The 20,809-nt window shown below is 40.4% G+C and overlaps 1 protein-coding gene across 1 annotated transcript in view; it reads right to left on the reverse strand.

Moving 5' to 3' along the window:
- Positions 1–12,382: 12,382 nt before the first annotated feature.
- Positions 12,383–20,809, reverse strand: part of KBTBD3 (kelch repeat and BTB domain containing 3) — a 28,536-nt gene continuing 20,109 nt past the window's right edge. The window contains 4 exon segments of the mRNA XM_037890041.1: positions 12,383–19,365; positions 19,367–19,885; positions 19,887–20,027; positions 20,029–20,620. Of these exon segments, the coding sequence (XP_037745969.1) occupies positions 18,988–19,365; positions 19,367–19,885; positions 19,887–20,027; positions 20,029–20,620 (1,630 nt within the window). The 3' untranslated portion in view covers positions 12,383–18,987.

Consider the following 20,809-nt stretch of genomic DNA (forward strand, 5'->3'; position numbering starts at 1 on the left):
ATCTCTTTCTGAACAAGCCCTTTCATCTCCAATGAGATATTACCCAAGAAGCTTGCTGGAATCTATGCTCCCTTTGATCAGAAACCTTTCTCAGTCAAGGCAACAGGACAAGTTTATTTCTGCCTGTGCCTGCCTGATGAGTTGATGAACTGTTATGGACAGAGATTGCACTAGCATAGAAGAATACTGAAGGCAAGCCCTAAGGAAATTAAGAGTTAAGAGTTTCAATTATCCTCCATATGTCCCGCATCCCACTAAAATGAATCCAACACGCAGGTCACTTGGGCAGAAGTAAATGAAGCTGCAAAATAAATTATGTTTAAAGACTTCACTCTATTTTTTACAATCCTCTATTAAGAGGTAATTGATACATATATACACACCAGGCAGGGTCGTTTGGAAGCCGAAGACTTTATGCTTTCATCTCACACTACTGTCAAGTTTTAGCAAATTAGGACAAGTCAGCAAATAAGAACAACTTTCGGTATCAGTAACTGCAACTGGTAACAATTCACTACCTTTGTACCAGAAGACAGGCGAGAGGTAGCAAATACATATAACAAATTCCTACAGGTAGTAGTTTCTTGCACCCAAGAGTATGAGAAACTGCTACCTGTAGGAATTTGCTGCATCAGCTAGGAGGTTTTTACAATCCCTTACATATGAGTAACGGCTGCAGGTAGCAAATTCGAGCACTGGGGTGAAGAGGAGCAGCCTGCCTGGGCTGGGGCCAAGGGGGAAGGGCAAGTAGGAGGAGGCTTCGGGGAGGACCGTGGGCGGAGCCATGCTGAGCTGTTTGGGGAGGCACAACCTTCCCTAGCCTATGCGATGCACCGCCCAGGTATTTGCCACTCCTTGCTTCCAGGGCTCCTAATGGTGGGACCGGCTTAGGTACTTGCGTGCAGTCCTGCCTCTGTCCCTGTGACACACCCAAGCGGGCCGGAATCCCAGAAATGTGCTTTCATCTTCACAACTTCTCTGAATTTGGGACCACCGGCTCTGCACCTCCCTCCCCCCATTCCCATTGGCTGGCTGTGCTGATTGCCACCATGATTCCTATCTGCGATTGGCTATGAGGAAGCAGTTCCCACTCCCTTCGCAGCAATGAGCTTCCAGACTAGTGCCTGCTGGGTCACTGAGGAGCCAGACGTGGGCGGGGCCAGGCAAGAGCCAGACAGGGCAGGGCCCGTTGTGAATTGCCGGCCCCCTCGCCTGACGGCAGGGTGTCTCCCCATGGGTAGCCCCACCCCCTTGCCCAGCTGTGCCTCTGGGAGCCTCTGGAGGGGGGAGGCAGTGTCTCACCAGGGCGAGGGTCGGGTCCTGGAGTGGCGCTGCAGCTGAGCGAGCCGGGGTCCATTGGGTGTCGCTGTGCCATGCAGTGGGTGCGCTGCTGTCTCCCTAGCCCGAGATGGGCTCCATGGGTGGCGAGTGAACCACCCGTTGGGGGAGGCTAGGCCCCTACCAGCTCTGCCCCCCTGACCAAGGACCCCCCCCCTCCTCTGCCGGAGCCAGGCCCCATGGCCACCAGCCCTGCCCGAGCGCCAGGCTGGCGATGCGCTGCCCCCCCCCCCCCACCCCCAGCTCCTGAGCACAGGGCAAGCCGGGGGGCATTGGCTGGGCACAGATCACAGAGCGGGCGGGCAGTGCATCCCCCCCCCCCACTGCCCTCCCAACCCGCTCAAGCACAGGGCAGGCAGCCCCAGCGCCTCTGGCCCCTTTCCCCTAAGCGCTGGGGTGGCATGGCCCCCGTGCCCGGGAGCCGCCCAGCGCTGGGCAGACCCAGCCACCCCAAGTCCCAGCCGCCCTAGCCCCAGCACGCTTCCCTGAAGAGGAGCAGCCTGCCTGGACTGGGACCAATGGGGAAGGACAAGCAGGAGGGGGCTTCGGGGAGGAGCATGGGCAGGGCTGTTTGGGGAGGCACAGTCTTCCCCAGCCTATGCGACGTGCCCCACCCATGATGGGCTACACCCTTCCCAGCAGAAGCAGATTTGCTCTTTGAACCATGAGGCCAGTTGCTGCTGGAAATGAGGTGGGGAGGAGCGTCTGGCATAGAGCACCGCCTGCTGGCTTGGCCCACTCCTTCAGCACCCAGGAGTCACAAGCAGAGCAGGATCCCACTGCAAGCTCTGAATACCTTGGGTAGTGGCCTCATCAGGCCATATTTTCTGTCTGCAAACCTACCCTGCAGCATTTACCACCTGCCCCCATTATTGGTAATCCCATTGAAGAACCTTATCAGTTTTAATTGAGAGCCACCACTGCAGACTAACCACTCAGACCAGCATAGGGGGTTAGCCAAAGCCTTCACAAAACAGGGGCTGATCTTTAATGACCCTGAAAGAGTTAAAGATCTGCATTCCTGTAACGTGTTCTATCAAGGAGCAAAAGAGGCCACTTTGGAGAGATCAGTTTGTAGAGCCATACATGCCTGACACAACAAATTCTGCATCTTTGCAGAAGGTTACACTAGACCCTTCCAGTCCCTTCTAACCCCATGAGTCTATACTTGTTAAACAACTAAACAGTAGCCCACCTATGCTGGTGCAATTGTATTTTAGTAATGGTGGTGGTGGAGGGGAATTCTGCAACCCTTTCCTGTGTCGACAGACTTATAAGAAGTACATTATTTTAGTGGAATGCATTAAGTCAGGAAATGCGAAAAGTAAGGTTCACATAGAAAAGTTAGCTCAATCATTTCACACATTTTGTATGGTGTACGTAGAACAAAATAAAAAACAAATTACATTTTTAACAAGAGAAGCAGAAATTGAAAATACTATATTTACATATATGTACATACATTTGTAATAATGGACATTAGGAACTGATATTATTATTATTATATGTTATGTACCTTATAATTTAAAATCTCATTAGATAATTTCAAGTAATCAGATTGTGCTCATAGCTGGTTTGTATAACCATGTGCTCCTGTTACTGTTACCTTCATCTTCCCCTATTCCCTCCTTTTTTTGTTACTTTCACTCATGTCTTGTCTTAATATAGACAAGCTTTCTAGGGTAGTGACTGTCTTTCCTTATGTTTGTATGTTGCCTAGCATGAGGGGGGCCGAATTGTGATCTGAGCCTCTAGGTACTACTGGACAATAAATACAATAACAAATATAGGAGATCCTGTAATTGGATCTGTGCAGATAGGCCCTTATTTCCATATGGTGTCACACTGAAATCATAGGCACCACAATCCATCTGCTATAGAATTAAGGCCTACATACATTATATGGCTAACTTAATGTTTCTCTAGAAACTTTAAATTTTGCATTTATTTGAATTATGTAACCTTAAAGTTGTATTAATGCAGGATTTTTTGCATGTGAAATGTTTAAATGTGGTATTTATACTTATATTAACAAGATGAAGATGTAATATAAAATAGATTACTCTGATTTTAAAATGCTGCTTACCTGACCCCAAAGTGTCATCCCTTTTAGAGAATTTCGGTGAGCAAGAATGTTTTTGTGGAGATTAAGGTTAACAATCCTGCAATGCTGCTGCTTTCCTTTTGTCCCCACAGCCACATCATATATATCTGGCATTTGCCCTTTGCATTATATTCTGTTGCCTTGGTAACACAATACTGGGTGCTGATTCTGTTGCACATAATTTATTTGATTAAACTTGCCTTTTTTTCTCTTTAAAATGGTCCACAAACAGAGCATGATTTGCACAAATGTATTTATTATCAAAATGATTTTCTCATTGAGTTCTGCAAATACTTTTTGGATGGCAGATAATTTTTAAATAGTCCTTTAACACATGCAATATTTAGTATTTGAAACTGAAGCTGCTTTGATTGGACATGTAGGTTTTCTCATTGGATTAATCTAGTTTCTGGTGTAAATACTTAAAATTAATTAAAAATTGCTTTTAGTTAATGTTCTGTGGTGGTAGCTCAAAATGTGTAGTTTCAGTGAACAATCTTGTGAGTAAACTCACTTGCTAGAATATTTGCAGAAAGCAAACACAGGAAGGGTATAAAGAATCATAATGTACTTCTTTATAAATTTGGTGAATTATTTCTGTAAAACTTTTGCATCATTTGCCCACTAAATTCAATAACAGAAAAATACATTTAAAAAAGATAGCATGGCAAAAGTCGGGCTACCAAGAGAGGATCACACTGGTTTACATATGTGATGTTGTGGCATTAATAAATGCATGCACCTAATAATACTGCATCATTTCTCACCAATGAACATATATAACATGACCAAGTTTTAACTGCTAGGTGTTATCTGTATATTTATAATGCCTTGAAACCCCATTCTGCTAGATGCTGTACAGACACATAGGGTGCCACGTTCCCATCCCAAAGACCTTCCAAACTATTTAAGACTAGATACAAGCGAAAATAACAGAAAGGTAGAAAAAGGGAGGATGTGGGTAACAGTAACTACACTCTGTTCTTCAGTCCATCTGTCAATTTGATTAATTGAATGGAGCATTGAAGATACACTGATTTGATTGTAAGGCACTTAGATACTAAGGTGATGAGGACCATAGAAAAGATGATAAATAAAAATAGCACATATTTGCATATAGTAGCTATGCACATAATTTAAAAGAGCTCTTTTCCTCAGAAACTGAATTTGAGCAGCTGCTGTGCCACCATTGTAGAATCATTTATATTAGCCAGTTGTGGAAGAAGATGGTGCCAGCTTTCCGTGTGTTCCACAATTGCCTGCCTTCAAACGTAATCTGCAGCCTTGCTGTGTATAGTACAGAACAGCACATTACCATCACTCTGACATTTTTTCTTGCCAAACTCAATGACACAGTCTTTAGGGGTGATTTTTAAAGCTTTCTGCATCTTTTCATGACTTTAATTACTCACATCTGGAGGCTGAAGTGAAATTTGAAATGCATTAAAACATGAACCCCTATCCGCCATTGAGTAACCTCTATATACTGGAAGCAGTTTATTGGAGTATGTTTAGCTATGTAAATTTAAAGCGTATTCAAATATCAACCACAAGGGGGGAAGGTTTAATCATTGAATAAGTGACACTGTTACCCTAAAATTTAGACGCCAATTAAATTATGTATAATCTACATATGATATAATGTTATCCTTATTGGGCATTTTATCCCACATCTTATTCACATGTGTATGACAAATAGCTGGTGAGTTATGAAAACCCTGGGGAGTTCTAGTGAAACAGAACTGTCGTCTAATTACTGTTATATGCAAACCAAAGTGTCCTGATACTGTCACCACTTTAATTATATCAATTAGGGGAAGTAAATTTTAGGGCATTTTTAAACTCCTTCGGAGGTTTTTCTGTAAGCCTCTATTAAGGTGCTGCAAAGTATCTCAGATCATTCAAAGCTAGATCTCCCACTATAACACTGGTACTTTCAGTATAATTTAGTTAATAGTTGTGACGTTCTGTACCTTGGGGGAACACCCTGCACCCCCACGTTCATCTTACAATATGATTGTGTGGTATCTAATGCAAAGTTTGTCATGTCAGGTGTGTAGTGCTGGGGAGGAGCCAGTGGTCGTGGTACATGTAGGTACCAATGACATAGGGAAGGGTAGGAGAGACGCCCTGGAGGCCAAATTTAGGTTGCTAGGAAAGAGACCGAAATCCAGGACCTCTATGGTGGCATTCTCAGAAACGGTTCAAGTTCCACGCGCAGGGCCAGGTAGGCAGGCAGAGCTTCAGAGTCACAATGCGTGGATGAGACAATGGTGTAGAAAGGAGGAGTTTAGATTTATTAGGAACTAGGGAAACATTTGGGATAGGGGGAGCCTATACAGGAAGGATGGGTTCCACCTAAACCAAAGTGGATCCAGACTGCTGGCACTTAACATTAAAAAGGTTGCAGAGCAGTTTTTAAACTAAAAGATGGGGGGAAGCCGATTGCTGCAGAGGCGCACGTGGATAGGACAGAGACTTCTCTTAGAGGAGAGTCTATTGATAAAAAGAAAAGGAGTACTAATGGCACCTTAGAGACTAACCAATTTATTTGAGCATAAGCTTTCATGAGCTACAGCTCACTTCATCGTGCATTCAGTGCATTCACGAAAGCTTATGCTCAAATAAATTGGTTAGTCTCTAAGGTGCCACTAGTACTCCTTTTCTTTTTGCGAATATAGACTAACATGGCTGATACTCTGAAACCAGTCTATTGATAGAGATTCTCTAGGTTTTAGTCAGGGGGAGAGGATGGAAGAGGACAAAGTACGGGCCAGATCAGATGAGAAACATAAAGAATCTGACACATCAGAAAAGGGCAGACAAATAAACAGTGACAAGTTTTTAAAGTGCTTGTACACAAATGCTAGAAATCTAAATAATAAGATGGGTGAACTAGAGTGCCTCATGTTAAAGGATGATATTGATATAATAGGCATCACAGAAACCTGGTGTGGACAATCAATGGAACACAATCATTCCGGGGTACAAAATATATCGGAAGGACAGAACAGGTCGTGCGGGGGGTGGGATGGGGAGGGAGTGGCACTATATGTGAAAGAAAATGTAGATCAAATGAAATAAAAATCTTAAATGAATCCACATGCTCCATAGAATCTCTATGGATAGTAATTCCATGCTCTAATAAGAATGTAACAGTAGGGCTCTATTATCGACCATCTGACCAGGACAATGATAGTGACGATGAAATGATTAAGGGAGATTAGAGAGGCTATCAAAATAAAGAACTCAATAATAGTGGGGGATTTCAATTATCCCCATATTGACTGGGTACATGGCACCTCAGGACGAAATGCAGAGACAAAATTTCTCGATACTTTAAATGACTGCTTTTTTGAGCAGATGGTACATGAACAAGCGGAGAGGCAACTCTCGATCTAGTCCTGAGTGGAGCGCAGAATCTGGTCCAAGAGGTAACTATAACAGGACTGCTTGGAAATAGTGACCATAATATAACATTTAACATTCCTGTGGTGGGAAGAACACCTCAACAGCCCAACACTGTGGCATTTAATTTCAGAAATTTAATTTCATTTGCAAAAATGAGGAGGTTAGTTAAACAGAAATTAAAAGGTACAGTGACGAGAGTGAAATCCCTGCAAACTGCATGGACACTTTTCAAAGACACCATAATAGATGCTCAACTGAAATGTATACCCCAAATTAAAAACACAGTAAAAGAACTAAAGAAGAGCCATCATGGCTTAACAACCATGTAAAAGAATCCCAGTGAGAGATAAAAAGGCATCTTTTAAAAAGTGGAAGTCAAATCCTAGTGAGGTAAATAGAAAGGAGCATAAACACTGCCAAATTAAATGTAAAAATGTAATAAGAAAAGCCAAAAAGGAGTTTGAAGAACAGCTAGCCAAAAACTCAAAAGGTAATAACAAAATATTTTTTAAGTACATCAGAAGCAGGAAGCCTTCTAAACAACCAGTGGGGCCCCTGGACGATTGAGATACAAAAGGAGCACGTAAAGACGATAAAGTCATCACAGAGAAAGTAAATGAATTCTTTGCTTCAGTCTTTGGGAGATCCCCAAACCTGAGCCGTCTTTTGTAGGTGACAAATCTGAGGAATTGTCACAGATTGAAGTGTCACTAGAGGAGGTTTTGGAATTAATTGAGAAACTTAACAGTAACAAGTCATCGGGACCAGATGGCATTCACCCAAGAGTTCTGAAAGAACTCAAATGTGAAGTTGCGGAACTATTAACTATGGTTTGTAACCTCTCCTTTAAATCAGCTACTGTACCCAATGACTGGAAGATAGCTAATGTAATGCCAATATTTAAGAAGGGCTCTAGAGGTGATCCTGGCAATTACAGACCGGTAAATCTAAATCAGTACCAGGCAAATTAGTTGAAACAATAGTAAAGAATAAAATTGTCAGACACATAGAAGAACACAAATTGTTGCGCAGAAGTCAACATGGTTTCTGTAAAGGGAGATCATGTCTTACTAATCTATTAGAGTTCTTTGAGGGGGTCAACAAACATGTGGACAAGGAGGATCCAGTGGACACAGTGTACTTAGATTTCCAGAAAGCCTGTGACAAGGTCCTTCACCAAAGGCTCTTACGTAAATTAAGTTGTCATGGGATAAGAGGGAAGATCCTTTCATGGACTGAGAACTGGTTAAAATACAGGGAACAAAGAGTAGGAATAAATGGTAAATTTTCACAATGGAGAGCGGTAACTAGTGGTGTTCCCCAAGGGTCAGTCCTAGGACCAATCCTATTCAACTTATTCATAAATGATCTGGCGAAAGGGGTAAACAGTGAGGTGGCAAAGTTTGCAGATTATACTAAACTGTTCAAGTAGTCGAGACCAAAGCAGACTGTGAAGAACTTCAAAAAGATCTCACAAAACTAAGTGATTGGGCAACAAAATGGCAAACGAAATTTAATGTGGATAAAGTAAAGCACACTGGAAAAAATAACCCCAACTATACATACGATATGATGGGGGCTAATTTAGCTACAACTAATCAGGAGAAAGATCTCGGAGTCATCATGGATAGTTCTCTGAAGACGTCCACGCAGTGTGAAGCGGCAGTCAAAAAAGAAAATGGGATGTTAGGAATCATTAAAAAAGAGATAGAGAATAAGACAGAGAATATCTTATTGCCCTTATATAAATCCATGGTGCACCCACATCTTGAATACTGCATACAGATGTGGTCCCCTCATCTCAAAAAAGATACACTGGAATTAGAAAAGGTTCAGAAAAGGACAACTAAAATGATTAGGGGTTTGGAATGGGTCCCATGAGGAGAGATTAAAGAGGCTAGGACCTTTTAGCTTGGAAAAGAGGAGACTAAGGGGGGATATGATAGAGGTTCTACAAAATCATGAGTGGTGTGGAGAAAGTGAATAAGGAAAAGTTATTTACTTGTTCCCATAATATAAGAACTAGGGGCCACCAAATGAAATTAATGGGTAGCAGGTTTAAAACAAATAAAAGGAAGTTCTTCTTCACTCAGTGCACAGTCAACCTGTGGAACTCCTTGCCTGAGAAGGTTGTGAAGCCTAGGACTAAAACAGGGTTTAAAAGAGAACTGGATAAATTCATGGAGGTTAAGTCCATTAGCTATTAGCCAGGATGGGTAAGGAATGGTGTCCCTAGCCTCTGTCAGAGAATGGAGGTGGATGGCAGGAGAGAGATCACTTGATCATTACCTGTTAGGTTCTCTCCCTCTGGGGCACCTGGCATTGGCCACTGTCGGCAGACAGGATACTGGACTGGATGGACCTTTGGTCTGACCCAGTACGGTTTCTTATATTCGGAAGGCTCATAATGCACTGAGCATTATTGTTATAGTAATGTAATGTTATAGGTTGTAATTTCATGTATGTAGTTATGAGGCTGAAAATGTGTCTTCATGGCTTAAAACAAGCCCAGGCAAAAACTCTCCAAGAACAGAGGGGCAGTTCACACCTCATCAGGGCATGTATGGGACAAACCAAGCCCAGCCTCACAGGAACAAAGGAGACTGGCCTAGGCAGCAACAAAAGAATCTGTTAGACTCTCAGGGAGTCACCCCCCTTCCTTTGGTCAGTTTGGGATTATGATAAGGTAATGTTCACCTGACTCTGAAGGGGGGGGGGGCGCAAAGCCAAGAGGGAAGAAAGAACACCATAAAAGGGAGAGACGTTTGCCATGCTCTTCCTCTCTCTTCCACCTCCATCTACAGACATCACCACCAAGCGACTGAAGCACTGATCAAAGGGGAGAGCCTGTCTGAAGGGCAATCAGCCAGCCTGTGGTGAGAAGCATCTAAGTTTGTAAGGGCACTGAAAGTGCTAAGATCAGCTTAGAATGCGTTTTGCTTTTATTTTATTTGACCAAATCTGACTTCTTGTGCTCTGATTTATAATTACTTAAAATCTATCTTTGTAGTTAATACATTTGTTTGTTTATTCCACCTGAAGCAGTGTGTTTGGTTTGAAGAGTGTCAGAGACTCCCCTTGGGATAACAAGCTTGGTACATATACATTTCTTTGTTAAATTGACGAACTCATATAAGCTTGCAGAGTCCAGGGGGCATAACTGGACACTGCAAGACGGAGATTGCTAGGGTTGTGTCTGGAACCAGAGACATTGGCTAATGCCATTCGGTTTCACAATCCAAGCAGCGGCTGGCCAAAAGTGCCCACTCACATAGCTGGGAGCAGCTTACATGCTAGAGGCTGTGCATGAACATCCCGGGAGTGGGGGTTCTCACAGCAGAGCAGGGTAAGGCTGGCTCCCAGAGTCCAGGATTGGAGTAACCTAGCAGATCACCAGTCCAGATAACACCAGGGGAATGTCACAATAGTTAATATATGTTTTTATTTTTTCACAAAATGTAAAAGCTAAAGATTCTCTGTAAAAACACAAATTCCACGTTTTTCTGCAGAAAATGGATTTGCAGGATCCCTGGTAATAACAGAACTTGTTGGGACCAAGTGTTATTGGCACATATAACATGGGGCGAGGGAGGGAAATTACTTTTGTACCTAAATGCAGAAGTGACAATAGCAGAATATGAAGGACAAGAGAAGCAGAACATAATGTCATTCCCATTGTCCAGCCATACGATTAAATGTGACTGAAAATGGGGTTAAAGACTTTAAGATCATAGAAATATTTGTCAAAAAAGAAAAACAAGGTTTTTAACAGTGAGAAAATAGTGCCAAAGCATTATCAGTGATGAGAGTAACTATTTCATTATTTCAAAGCAATTTGTAACATAGTACAGCAGTGCGCGCATCTACTCAGTGTCAAGGACATGTAAAGTCATATAGTCATGCAACAAACTGATGACAGAAAAGGATTGCGCTGTACCTAAATGGCTAACTTAATTAACTGTGTTGTAGGTTCTCTATATTCTGAGACGCATCTTGGAAGAAAGTCATACCAAAGGAAGATTCAAATGTTCAGTGCTTTTATTTCACAAATGCATGAATATTTCAGCAAATGTAGTAGCATCACTAAGGCTATGTTTTAGTCATGGGTATTTTTAGTAAAAGTCATGGACAGGTCACGGGCAGTAAACAAAAATTCAGGGCCTGTGAATATACCCCTGACTATATACTATATACCCCTGACTAAATCTTGGGGAGGGAAGGTTACCTGGGGGTGCCTTGGGTGCTGGGGAGGGCCGTCCGGGACCCCGGCGGGGACAGTTGGCAGGGCTGGCAGGCTCCCTACCTGGCTCCATGCCTCCCCGGAAGTGGCGACATCCCCCTCACTCAGCTCCTAGGTGGAGGCATCGCCAGGCAGCAACATGCGCTGCATCCACCCTGACTGCCAGCTCTGCAGCTCCCATTGGGAACGGTGGCCAATGGGAGCTGTGGGGGTGGTGGCTGCAGGTGGAGGCGGCATGCAGAGCTGCTTGGCCAAGCCTCCACCTAGGAGCTGAGGGATGTCGCCACTTCTGGGGAGCCTCCCCCCTGAGGAAAGCACTGCCCAGAGCTCTCACGCCCTTCTGTGCCCCAACCACCAGCCCCCTCCCACACCCAAACTCCTCCTGCTGTTTCGGGGGGGGAGTCGTGGTGACTGGAGACTGCCCCAGTAGCAGTCAGTGCGACTGGCCCGGGGGCCACCCAAGCTGTTCACGCAGCCCCTGGGTGAGCCACACCGGCCGCTGCAGAAGTCCCGGGGGTCCCGGAAAGTCATGGACTTCCGCAACTTCTGTGACAAACTCGCAGCCTTAATCATCGCTAATATTTTTTCCACACAGCAGTGAGGCCCGAAGAGCACATAAAACTATGGTATATTAGTGTTACTGACCTATACTCTTTATCAGATGTTGAAAAAGAATTGTAAAGTGAGAAAAAAGTTCAGATATAAATGTGTGCCAAATCTATTCCTGGTGTAACTCCATTAATTTTAACAGGTTTCAGAGTAACAGCCGTGTTAGTCTGTATTCGTAAAAAGAAAAGGAGTACTTGTGGCACCTTAGAGACTAACCAGTTTATTTGAGCATGAGCTTTCGTGAGCTACATGAAGTGAGCTGTAGCTCACGAAAGCTCATGCTCAAATAAACTGGTTAGTCTCTAAGGTGCCACAAGTACTCCTTTTCTTTTTATTAATTTTAACGAACACTGTCTCGAAGTCTTTCAATTTGGGTACCTAAAAACTCAAGACACCCAGAATTAGAGGCCACCTTTGAAAATCTGCCAACATACCTTCTTTGTTGTGTCAGTCTCCCCATCTATATACTGTGGTAATATCTACTTCTCATGGTAATGAAGGCTTAGTTCATGGAGTCACATGAAGGAAAGTTGACCCAGTAAAGCTACCCTGTCTTGCAAATATAACTAAACTTTAACCTGTAGTTAATGGATTACTAACATTTATTTATAATACAGAAAATAATATATAATTAAATAAATACAATAAAATACACCACCAAGTCTGTGCAAACATAATGGCTCAGTACAAAATAAATATTAAATTTTAATATTGACATTTAAGATAACCACTAAAATATAAACCCTTTTATGTTGCCAACATGTCATAACATTTTATGTAGCATTCCTAAAATATTAAGATGGTTCAATAAAATAACTAATAGATATTAAAGAAATTACATATATTAGCTGACTGTATATTATATTAATCATGCTGTATGTTAATTTATTGACATACAATATGTCAATATTATAAATTACTTGTTTTGGTTGTACTGTTTAATGTTAAATACAAATAAGACCGTATACATTTACATGCAATTTATATTCTTTCAGACATGATAGTATAATTCTGTGAAAATACAGGTAATGTTTATTATTCTTTAGAGCAATCACATTCTCCAGTTTAGTTCTGGGCTTTCTAAAAGAATGTGCTTTATTCATAATGTATTGAGAGTCTACAGAAGTCAAAAGAAACTAATTACAAAAAAGTATTCACATTAATTTTGTGATTTTTGTAATTAACAGTTTTATAAAGCATACTCTTACTCATACAAGTAACTCCTATTTGAGTAGTCTCATTGACTTCATTGAGATTACTCACATGACTAAGGACTACAAGAATTGCAGGAATGTGATCCCTTATCTTTTGAAGCCATGTTTTTAGTTTAACATGCCTAACCATTGAGCTCAATTCTGCTCTCAGATATAATTCTCTGAATGCAGGAATTGGGCCAATTTACCTTTTTCTCCCGTACCATTATAAGCCTAGTAAATTGTATAGCTACATATATATCATATCATATTCTAACAACTCTTTGGAGGCAATGGAAACTGTAAAGTAACTGATACTACCACATTATCACCTAATCATTGGATAATTCTGCAGTCCTTAGTCAGGCAAAGCACACATTAAACTCCATGGGAAATGTAGCTGATTAAGTACTGCCAGATCTGTTCCTTTGTAATTATTTGTCACCAATGTACATATATCAGGATTCTGTGTACCATCATTCCTAGTATCTGTAGTTGGGATTTGTAATACACATGACCACAAACATGAGTAGGGAATTGGATCATAAACACGTTATAAGTGAATCTAAATGTGGTCATGAGGAACACCTGTTATTTCTTTTATATGTTTTTAGTCCCCGGTCATTTTAATTACGCAAAGGGAATCACAGTGGTAGACAAATTCCATTTCTGGATGCACATAAAAAAATTGTACTGCCTCTGGAAAATTTCCTTTAGTTTGCCAGTCGCTCCAAAAATCATTCAAAACTTGAATTATATATCTCTTTAAAATAATTCTGCATTATGACAATAGTCATACATTAAATAATTGTCATAAAATTCCTTTCAGCAACTTCATTCTGTTTAATGCTTGATGTTGTGACAGATAAGGCAATTTCTTGCAGTATGCTTGGGGGACTTTACTGAATTAAGATTAAGTATTTTTGGAGTCCATTGTATTAAATGAATGGTTTATGTATTATTGTGGGCTGTGATTGTATGTAACCTCTCAAGGGGGGAGCTATGACAGGTGTGAGACCGAGGGTGGTGGTGGTGGTATCAAAGGACTATATTGAACAATGTGCCCGACAAAAATGGACTTTTGGAACATGTGTTAAGTTGTTTTCCTGGGCAATAGCTAGGGGGAAGTGAATGCAAATTCCCCACTTCCTGTTTGCAAAAACTCAGTCTTTTGAAGTCATACCCTGATACATGAGCCATTGTCTGCTGATTACCTGTTATATGAGGCCAAGATCAAAGGCCCAAGTTATTATAAAGGAAAGCCTGAACTATTCATGGCTCTTCTGGTTCTGAACCTGGGACAGTGATGAACTTGTAATGCACAGGGTAAACTCAGTTGTGAATTTTGAACATGTATATAGATTCTTTTATATTTTTATGTTTTCTCTGTAATGCTTTCACTTTAACAATAAATGTGCTTGCTTATAAAAAGCTGTATGGTAACTTATAATTTTGGACAATTATGCTGTTCATAGCCTCTGGAGAGAAAGCAAAGTGCAGAAGTTGGCCTTTGGCCTTTTAGGTGGTCTGGCTTACTGGTGATATCACAGTGTAGGCAGGGAACTGTGCAGCCTAGAAAAACCTCAGTCATAAGTAAGAGAGATGTGGGTCTTTGCCTGAGGAGCTGGGAGCCTAGAAGGGGAGCTCTTAAGGGTACCATGGAGGGGGAATACAGGTGCTGTGGTCCTGACCTGTGACAGATGTAGGATATGTAAACATTTTTAAATAGTTGTGTAGAAATGACTGAGAGAAATGTTGCTAATTCATGGGATAACAGAAGTGGGGAAATTAGGAATGAAGTCAAGGCATATGTTAAACTGACAAATTATTTTACCTCACACATCCATTTTTATCACTGAAACATTGGTGTCAGAAGGGCAGAACAAAAGTAACTGCTTAACCAAGCCACATGTCTTACATTTGTCGTCTCCATACCCTTGTGTAACACTGATGTACCTAAAGGTAAGTGCTACTCCTCTGAGAGGATGCATTGTGCAATTTACTAGTTGTTTATGCTTTAAGGACAGCAACGTGCTCTCCATAGATGAAGAAAAGTTAAAGCCACTTAATGCACATGCGTAAAATGCTTTATGATCTTTAGGCAGGACATAGCATTGTACATGGTTTAGCCTGGAACAGTGGGTCAAATCATCTGCTGGTGTAATTGCATTAACTTCAGTGTAGCTGCACTAGCAGAGAAATTGGCCTGCTATTTTAAAACAAACAACATTCAATTTTTAATGACTGCATCTACTACCACCTCTTTTTTACCTGTGCCTTAAATTTTGCTTCCCTCTTGAATTATAGTTATGAGCAAAAAAAAATCATTTCAGTCAGCTCTTTCACGTGGTTTCATTCTTATCAATTATACATGGGTTTTGTTTACAGATATTTTATTGGATTTAAAGACATTTCTTAGTCATTTTTAGATATGCAAAATGTAGCACGGCTTTAAGAAAATATTAAAGGAACGTATCTATTTTCAAATAAAAATCTGAGTGAAGCATCATTATATATATATTTGACAAAATACATATATAAATAATGGTGAGAGTTTTACCATTTGGGTTATGATTCCATCAGATGCCCAAAGCAAAACAGGATTAGGCCTAAACAGTACTTGGATAGAAGACCTCCAAGGAAAGTCAGATTGTTATATAATAAATACTATTTGTGATTCAGTTGGTGTCATTCTTTCCCCTGACTCAATGCTGACTGTAGCCCACCAAGTTGCTAGTGATGGTGATAGTTAAAAATACTATGGGCCTGATTCTCTATTCCCTTGAACCTGTCATTTACACCTTGATAAACTGCACATCCAACATGTCCTAGCATTTTACATCAATTTTACTCACTTTACATGGGTATAAACTATGACACAAGGACAAAGCAGTGGAGAATGAGGCCCTATATTTTTGATGAGAAGTGACAATTAGGTTGTAAAAACTCATGGTTAGTAAGACTCCATCCTAGATTTTGCAAGAATAGTAGTGTTAGCTTCAGTGTCCTGATCAAATCTGAAACTGGGTTATTATACTATATAGTTACTTATACTTTTTTCCTTGTGGTTTCATTTTGATGCTTTTCACTTTTCCTGAATTGTTCTGAACATTTGCTTTGCATTAAGAATCAACCGCTGTGTTCTAACCCAAGTGACAGTTGCTTTCACTGGGAGGATTGTGAAGTACATTATATTTAACCAGTTTGTAAATACTTTGGGGATTATCTAGGAAAAAAAGTAGTATAAAAGTAGATGTTACCTTCTTGACACTAAAACCTCAATACCTATAGCAAACTGTTTACTATTTTTTGTTAACAGAATTTGACCTAAATCTTATTACAAACTACAGATTTATTTAAAGAACAGTCTCTTTAAATTTACAAAATTTCATTTATGTTCTTATGAAAGTCATCTTGGTAAATATTGGCTAACTTCATATGGCTGTCTGATACCAAATTATTAAGCAGTGCTATTTTTGTTTTTGTCTTTATTTCCTTGTAATAGAGCAAGTAACATCTGAGAATACCTGGCACTGACTGGTGCAATCTTGATCTAAGACTGATATGATAAAAGTGGCCATTATGGCCTGCACATAGGGGAGACGTCAATTGCAGCTAGACTCACGGGGATTTGGTAGGTTTAACCATTCTATAGTCACATGCACTGTGTCTCACTAAAATCACAGGAATCCAACTGAAGAATTAAAATCTTATTTCTGCCATTTAAAATATTATGGGGTTTATAGCCAGAGAAAGACAGTGTGTATTAGGCACTTCTGGAAAACACTTTCAATAGGATGTGTGCATGAAAGCATAAGATTCTGCTTTTGCCCTCCTCTTTTTTGCAGTTAGCACTGCCCTAAAAATATTAATATAATTCTATGAACTACCTGTGTTAAGGCCCAATCCTAAAAGGCCCAGGTGGACAGAACCATTCACCAGCACAGAGCCCCACTGACTTCAATGGTGTGTCTGCATAACCAATTGCAGGATTGGGGCCTTAGATTGTATAGTTCTTGAAACAGAAATATTAGCCACAAAAAACAGCCACAAAGAGATAGTCAATTCCAGACATTAATACTGACTTGACCTTTCCAAAATGCCAGCCCAATGCACATGTGGTATTTTCTAAAATTATCCAGATAGTCTCAACTATCAGAAAAGATTTCTATAGCTTTTCCCCTGGAATTTTAATCTTTTTACATTGCTTAGGCAGGATACATGCTATAGCCAAATGCTTAGTATAATTCTGTCTAGCACAGCATGAGTTTACTGTTTCAAATATATTCTCACTATAGTATACATTATTCATTAGGGCAAATTCAAGTAGCTGGGCCGAGCACTGGGAAGAAAAGGAATCTTTCCCATCCAGGTTGTAGAAAATTACAGAACCCTTCTGTGAAGGCTACTTTCAGGCTAATACCCCTCCACAGGACAGATGTCTGTCTTCTTTCCTTATTTCCAGTCTTCCCGTGCTTGTCTCTGCGTGCAGCCCAGCAATGGGTGTGCACACCCTAATTAGCACCTCTTCCTCTGTGAAAGATCCACTTTGGAGGTGGGGGAGCTAAATTTTCCCCATGACCTATATGTAGATTAATAGGAATACTAAAAATCCATTGCAAGTTTAACATTCTTATTATAATAGCTTACTATGTTAAAAAAAGCTAAGCAATATACTTAGTCTAGTGGTTACCATATAGTATTTCTACACCTAAGGTGGATTGTGAAGTACAAAGGGAAAGTACATATCCTGAAGTGTCTTTTAATTCAGTTAAAACACACACTATTTACAATTTAAAAAAAAAATCAATTACTTGACTTTAGAAATACTTGTCCACTTTGATTTTTAAAGTGTGGGTTTTTTGTGTATTTTTCAGTATTGTATTTGGTATTTTATATGCACTGAAACACACACTCTTCCAATTCAGTTAATTTAAGCAATAATATCTAGAATCTGTGATACAAACTACTGCAGAGGCCAGCCCAGTGACTTAGGGCTGGTCTACACTAATGCTGTAAGTCAATCCAAGTTACCTTACTTCGGTTTCGTAAATTATATAACTGAAGGTGACGTAACTTAGATTGACTTACAGCAGTGTTTGCACCGCGCTATTGTTGATGGGAGATGCTTTCCCGTTGACGTAGCTTCTGTCTTTCGGGGAGGTGGAGTACAGACGTTGATGGGAAGGCACTCTCCCATGGACTTAGCGTGCCTTCACCAGGCTCACTAAATCAATACCGTGGCATCGATCGCAGCAATGCTGATTTAGCCAGTAGTATAGACATGGCTGTAGTATGTAGCACTATACACTTGACAGATGGAAGACCTAGTTATGAGAGCACCCTCAAGAATCTTGCTCTTTTGGCCTAGCTGTGTTTGACAACACTGCCAAGATGGACCATCTGCAAAGGTGCAGGAGGCTGCTGTGTGAATCACACACCATACAGCAATTGCTTACAAAATAGTGTCAGTCTCAGAGGTGTCTGACAACAGCTTCAGGATGAAGACAGACAGCAAGTACAGGAGTAGGGAAAACAGGCCACAATGAAATAAAACTGTAAAAAATCATTATTCCCTTCACATTAAAATACCAGAGTCAATCAATGCCTTGTGAATGTGAAGCCCTCTTTGGCATTTGCTCTTGTTATTGTCAATGCAGCAAGAGTAAACTGACACAATGATGTCTACAGCCCCTCTGCTCGGGTTAAACAAAAAATTCAGCATATTTCTACACCATAAGTTATGAAGGAAAAATATCAACACAATTTTCTTGCTCAGCGATTTGTCCATGGGGGCATTCAGGAAGATACAAGTAAAAGTGCATAGATATTACAAAATTAAACCCCTATTACTATACTTCTTGAAAAGTGATGTTGCTCTGCAAATTATTCAAACGACATCTGAAAAGAAGTTGCATATAAACCTACGTAAAAGTTGATATATATGATTACCATAAAAACAATCAATTCTACAACATAAGTTGTCAACAGAACATGTTTATAATATAATATAAACTATTTGCAAAAAACTATAGCAACAGCTAAAAATAATATGTTTTAAAAACTTGTGCATTTAAGTAGACTGTTATAACTCATAATGTTTCAAAATGCTCCAGAGCACACTGCCCTACAGATGACCATGGGTCTCTGTATTTATTAAACTGAATCGTCTGACAATGAAACTCAGTTAAGGCTCTTGGCATTGGTGTGACTTCTTCCCACTCAGACCTGTTGCTATGGTAGACTTGGACTTCATCTGTAATTTCATCTGGAGCATAATCACCACCTAGTATGTAAATTTTATCTTCTATTCCAACTGCTCCTGCATTAAAGCCAGCACATTCAAAAGATCCTTCCCCTTTCCAAACACAAGTTTCTGGACAAAAACTATAAACCTTGTAGGTGGAAAGGTCACATATATACAATGTGCAGTTCACTGGAACAGCTTTGATTAAAGTTGCATGAAAAAAACTGCCCAAACTCTGCTACAAGCTCAGACCATTGATCAGTTATAGCATTATACTCAAAGAAACAATCCAGAGATGGATTAAAGGCATCAGTAATCTCTACTTCAGCACCAAGGACATAAATTATATTTTCACATGCACTTGCTTCTGGATAGTATATGCCTCTTGGTAATGGACTTACAGATTTCCATTCTTTGGAGAGAGGATTGTAAGATTCCACATCCAAAAGACTTCTGATGTCTTGAGCTCCTTTAGTCTTTCCACCTATTATAAATAACTGATTTAGAGTCATGACAGATGTGTGCATAGTCCTTGGTTTTTTCATAGCTGACACTACGGAGAAATCATTGCTGACTGGGCAGTAGCACCAAGTCTGGTCAGTGGCATCATGAAAGGGTTCAGCAATATGAAGTCTAACAGTCCTACAGCAGTTCCCTTTGCACCCACCAGTTATAAATATTTTTTCTCCATAACTAGATAAACTTGACCCTGGCAGATAAATTATGTGTGTGTGAGGCAGTTCTCCTCCATTTATCAGTTTTGATGTCTATAGCAAAATGTGTGTCTGTTTCTCCATTTTCTTCAGTCTTGTGAACAAATATATATTTTTCTGTTGTTGAAGGACGAGCATCTGGAAACAGGCCACTGGAGTTTTGTACACTTTTTAATTGCATCGTTGATTATTCCTAAGCAGTCAGTGCTCTGAAGCAAATATTCTTCAGAATGCAACAAGTCCTTCAGTGTCTTTTCAGGTAACTGATGTAATCTCACTTTTTTAATCAAGTGATGGAGATGCTTCTGTCTTGTTTCTAAATTATGTTTGGTCCACTGTAGGACAGCTTTCAACACAGATTCTTCCTCCGGAACATATAGCTCATCTGCTTCAATACATTTTTGTAATATCTCAAAATTCATCTCCAAGAAATCACTTGATTTGAGTAGCAAGGAAAAGCAGTGCTGTGCAAACTCTAGTGCATGATCAAACAAATGAACAGAACCATAACTTTCTGATATAGACAACAATTGTAAACAGTTCCCAAGATCAACGCTTTCTATTAGAAAGTCACTGCAAGCTTTGGAGAGGTGTGAAACTTGAAGAAATGATGACAACTGGAAGAACATTTCCACATTATCATTTGTTATCTCAGTTTTTCCTGTATAGGCATAATCGAGAAAAGCCTTCACTGCCTTGGGTGATAAATTACTAATAGTAACATTCCCATCATCTCTTTCTTTCATGTTAACCTCAAACATGGCTCTGCAGTAAAATACAGGAGACATATACACAAATTAAATAACATTATAGATCTAGCAAACAGAAGACAAGAAAACACTATACTGAAAAAAATCTAGAAAAAAAATCTAGATCAGTGGTTCTCAACTCGGGGTACACATACCCCTGGGGGTACACAGAGGTCTTCCAGGGGGGTACATCAACTCATCTAGA

This window comes from Chelonia mydas, chromosome 1 (assembly GCF_015237465.2).
Source record: "Chelonia mydas isolate rCheMyd1 chromosome 1, rCheMyd1.pri.v2, whole genome shotgun sequence".
NCBI lineage: Eukaryota > Metazoa > Chordata > Testudines > Cheloniidae > Chelonia > Chelonia mydas.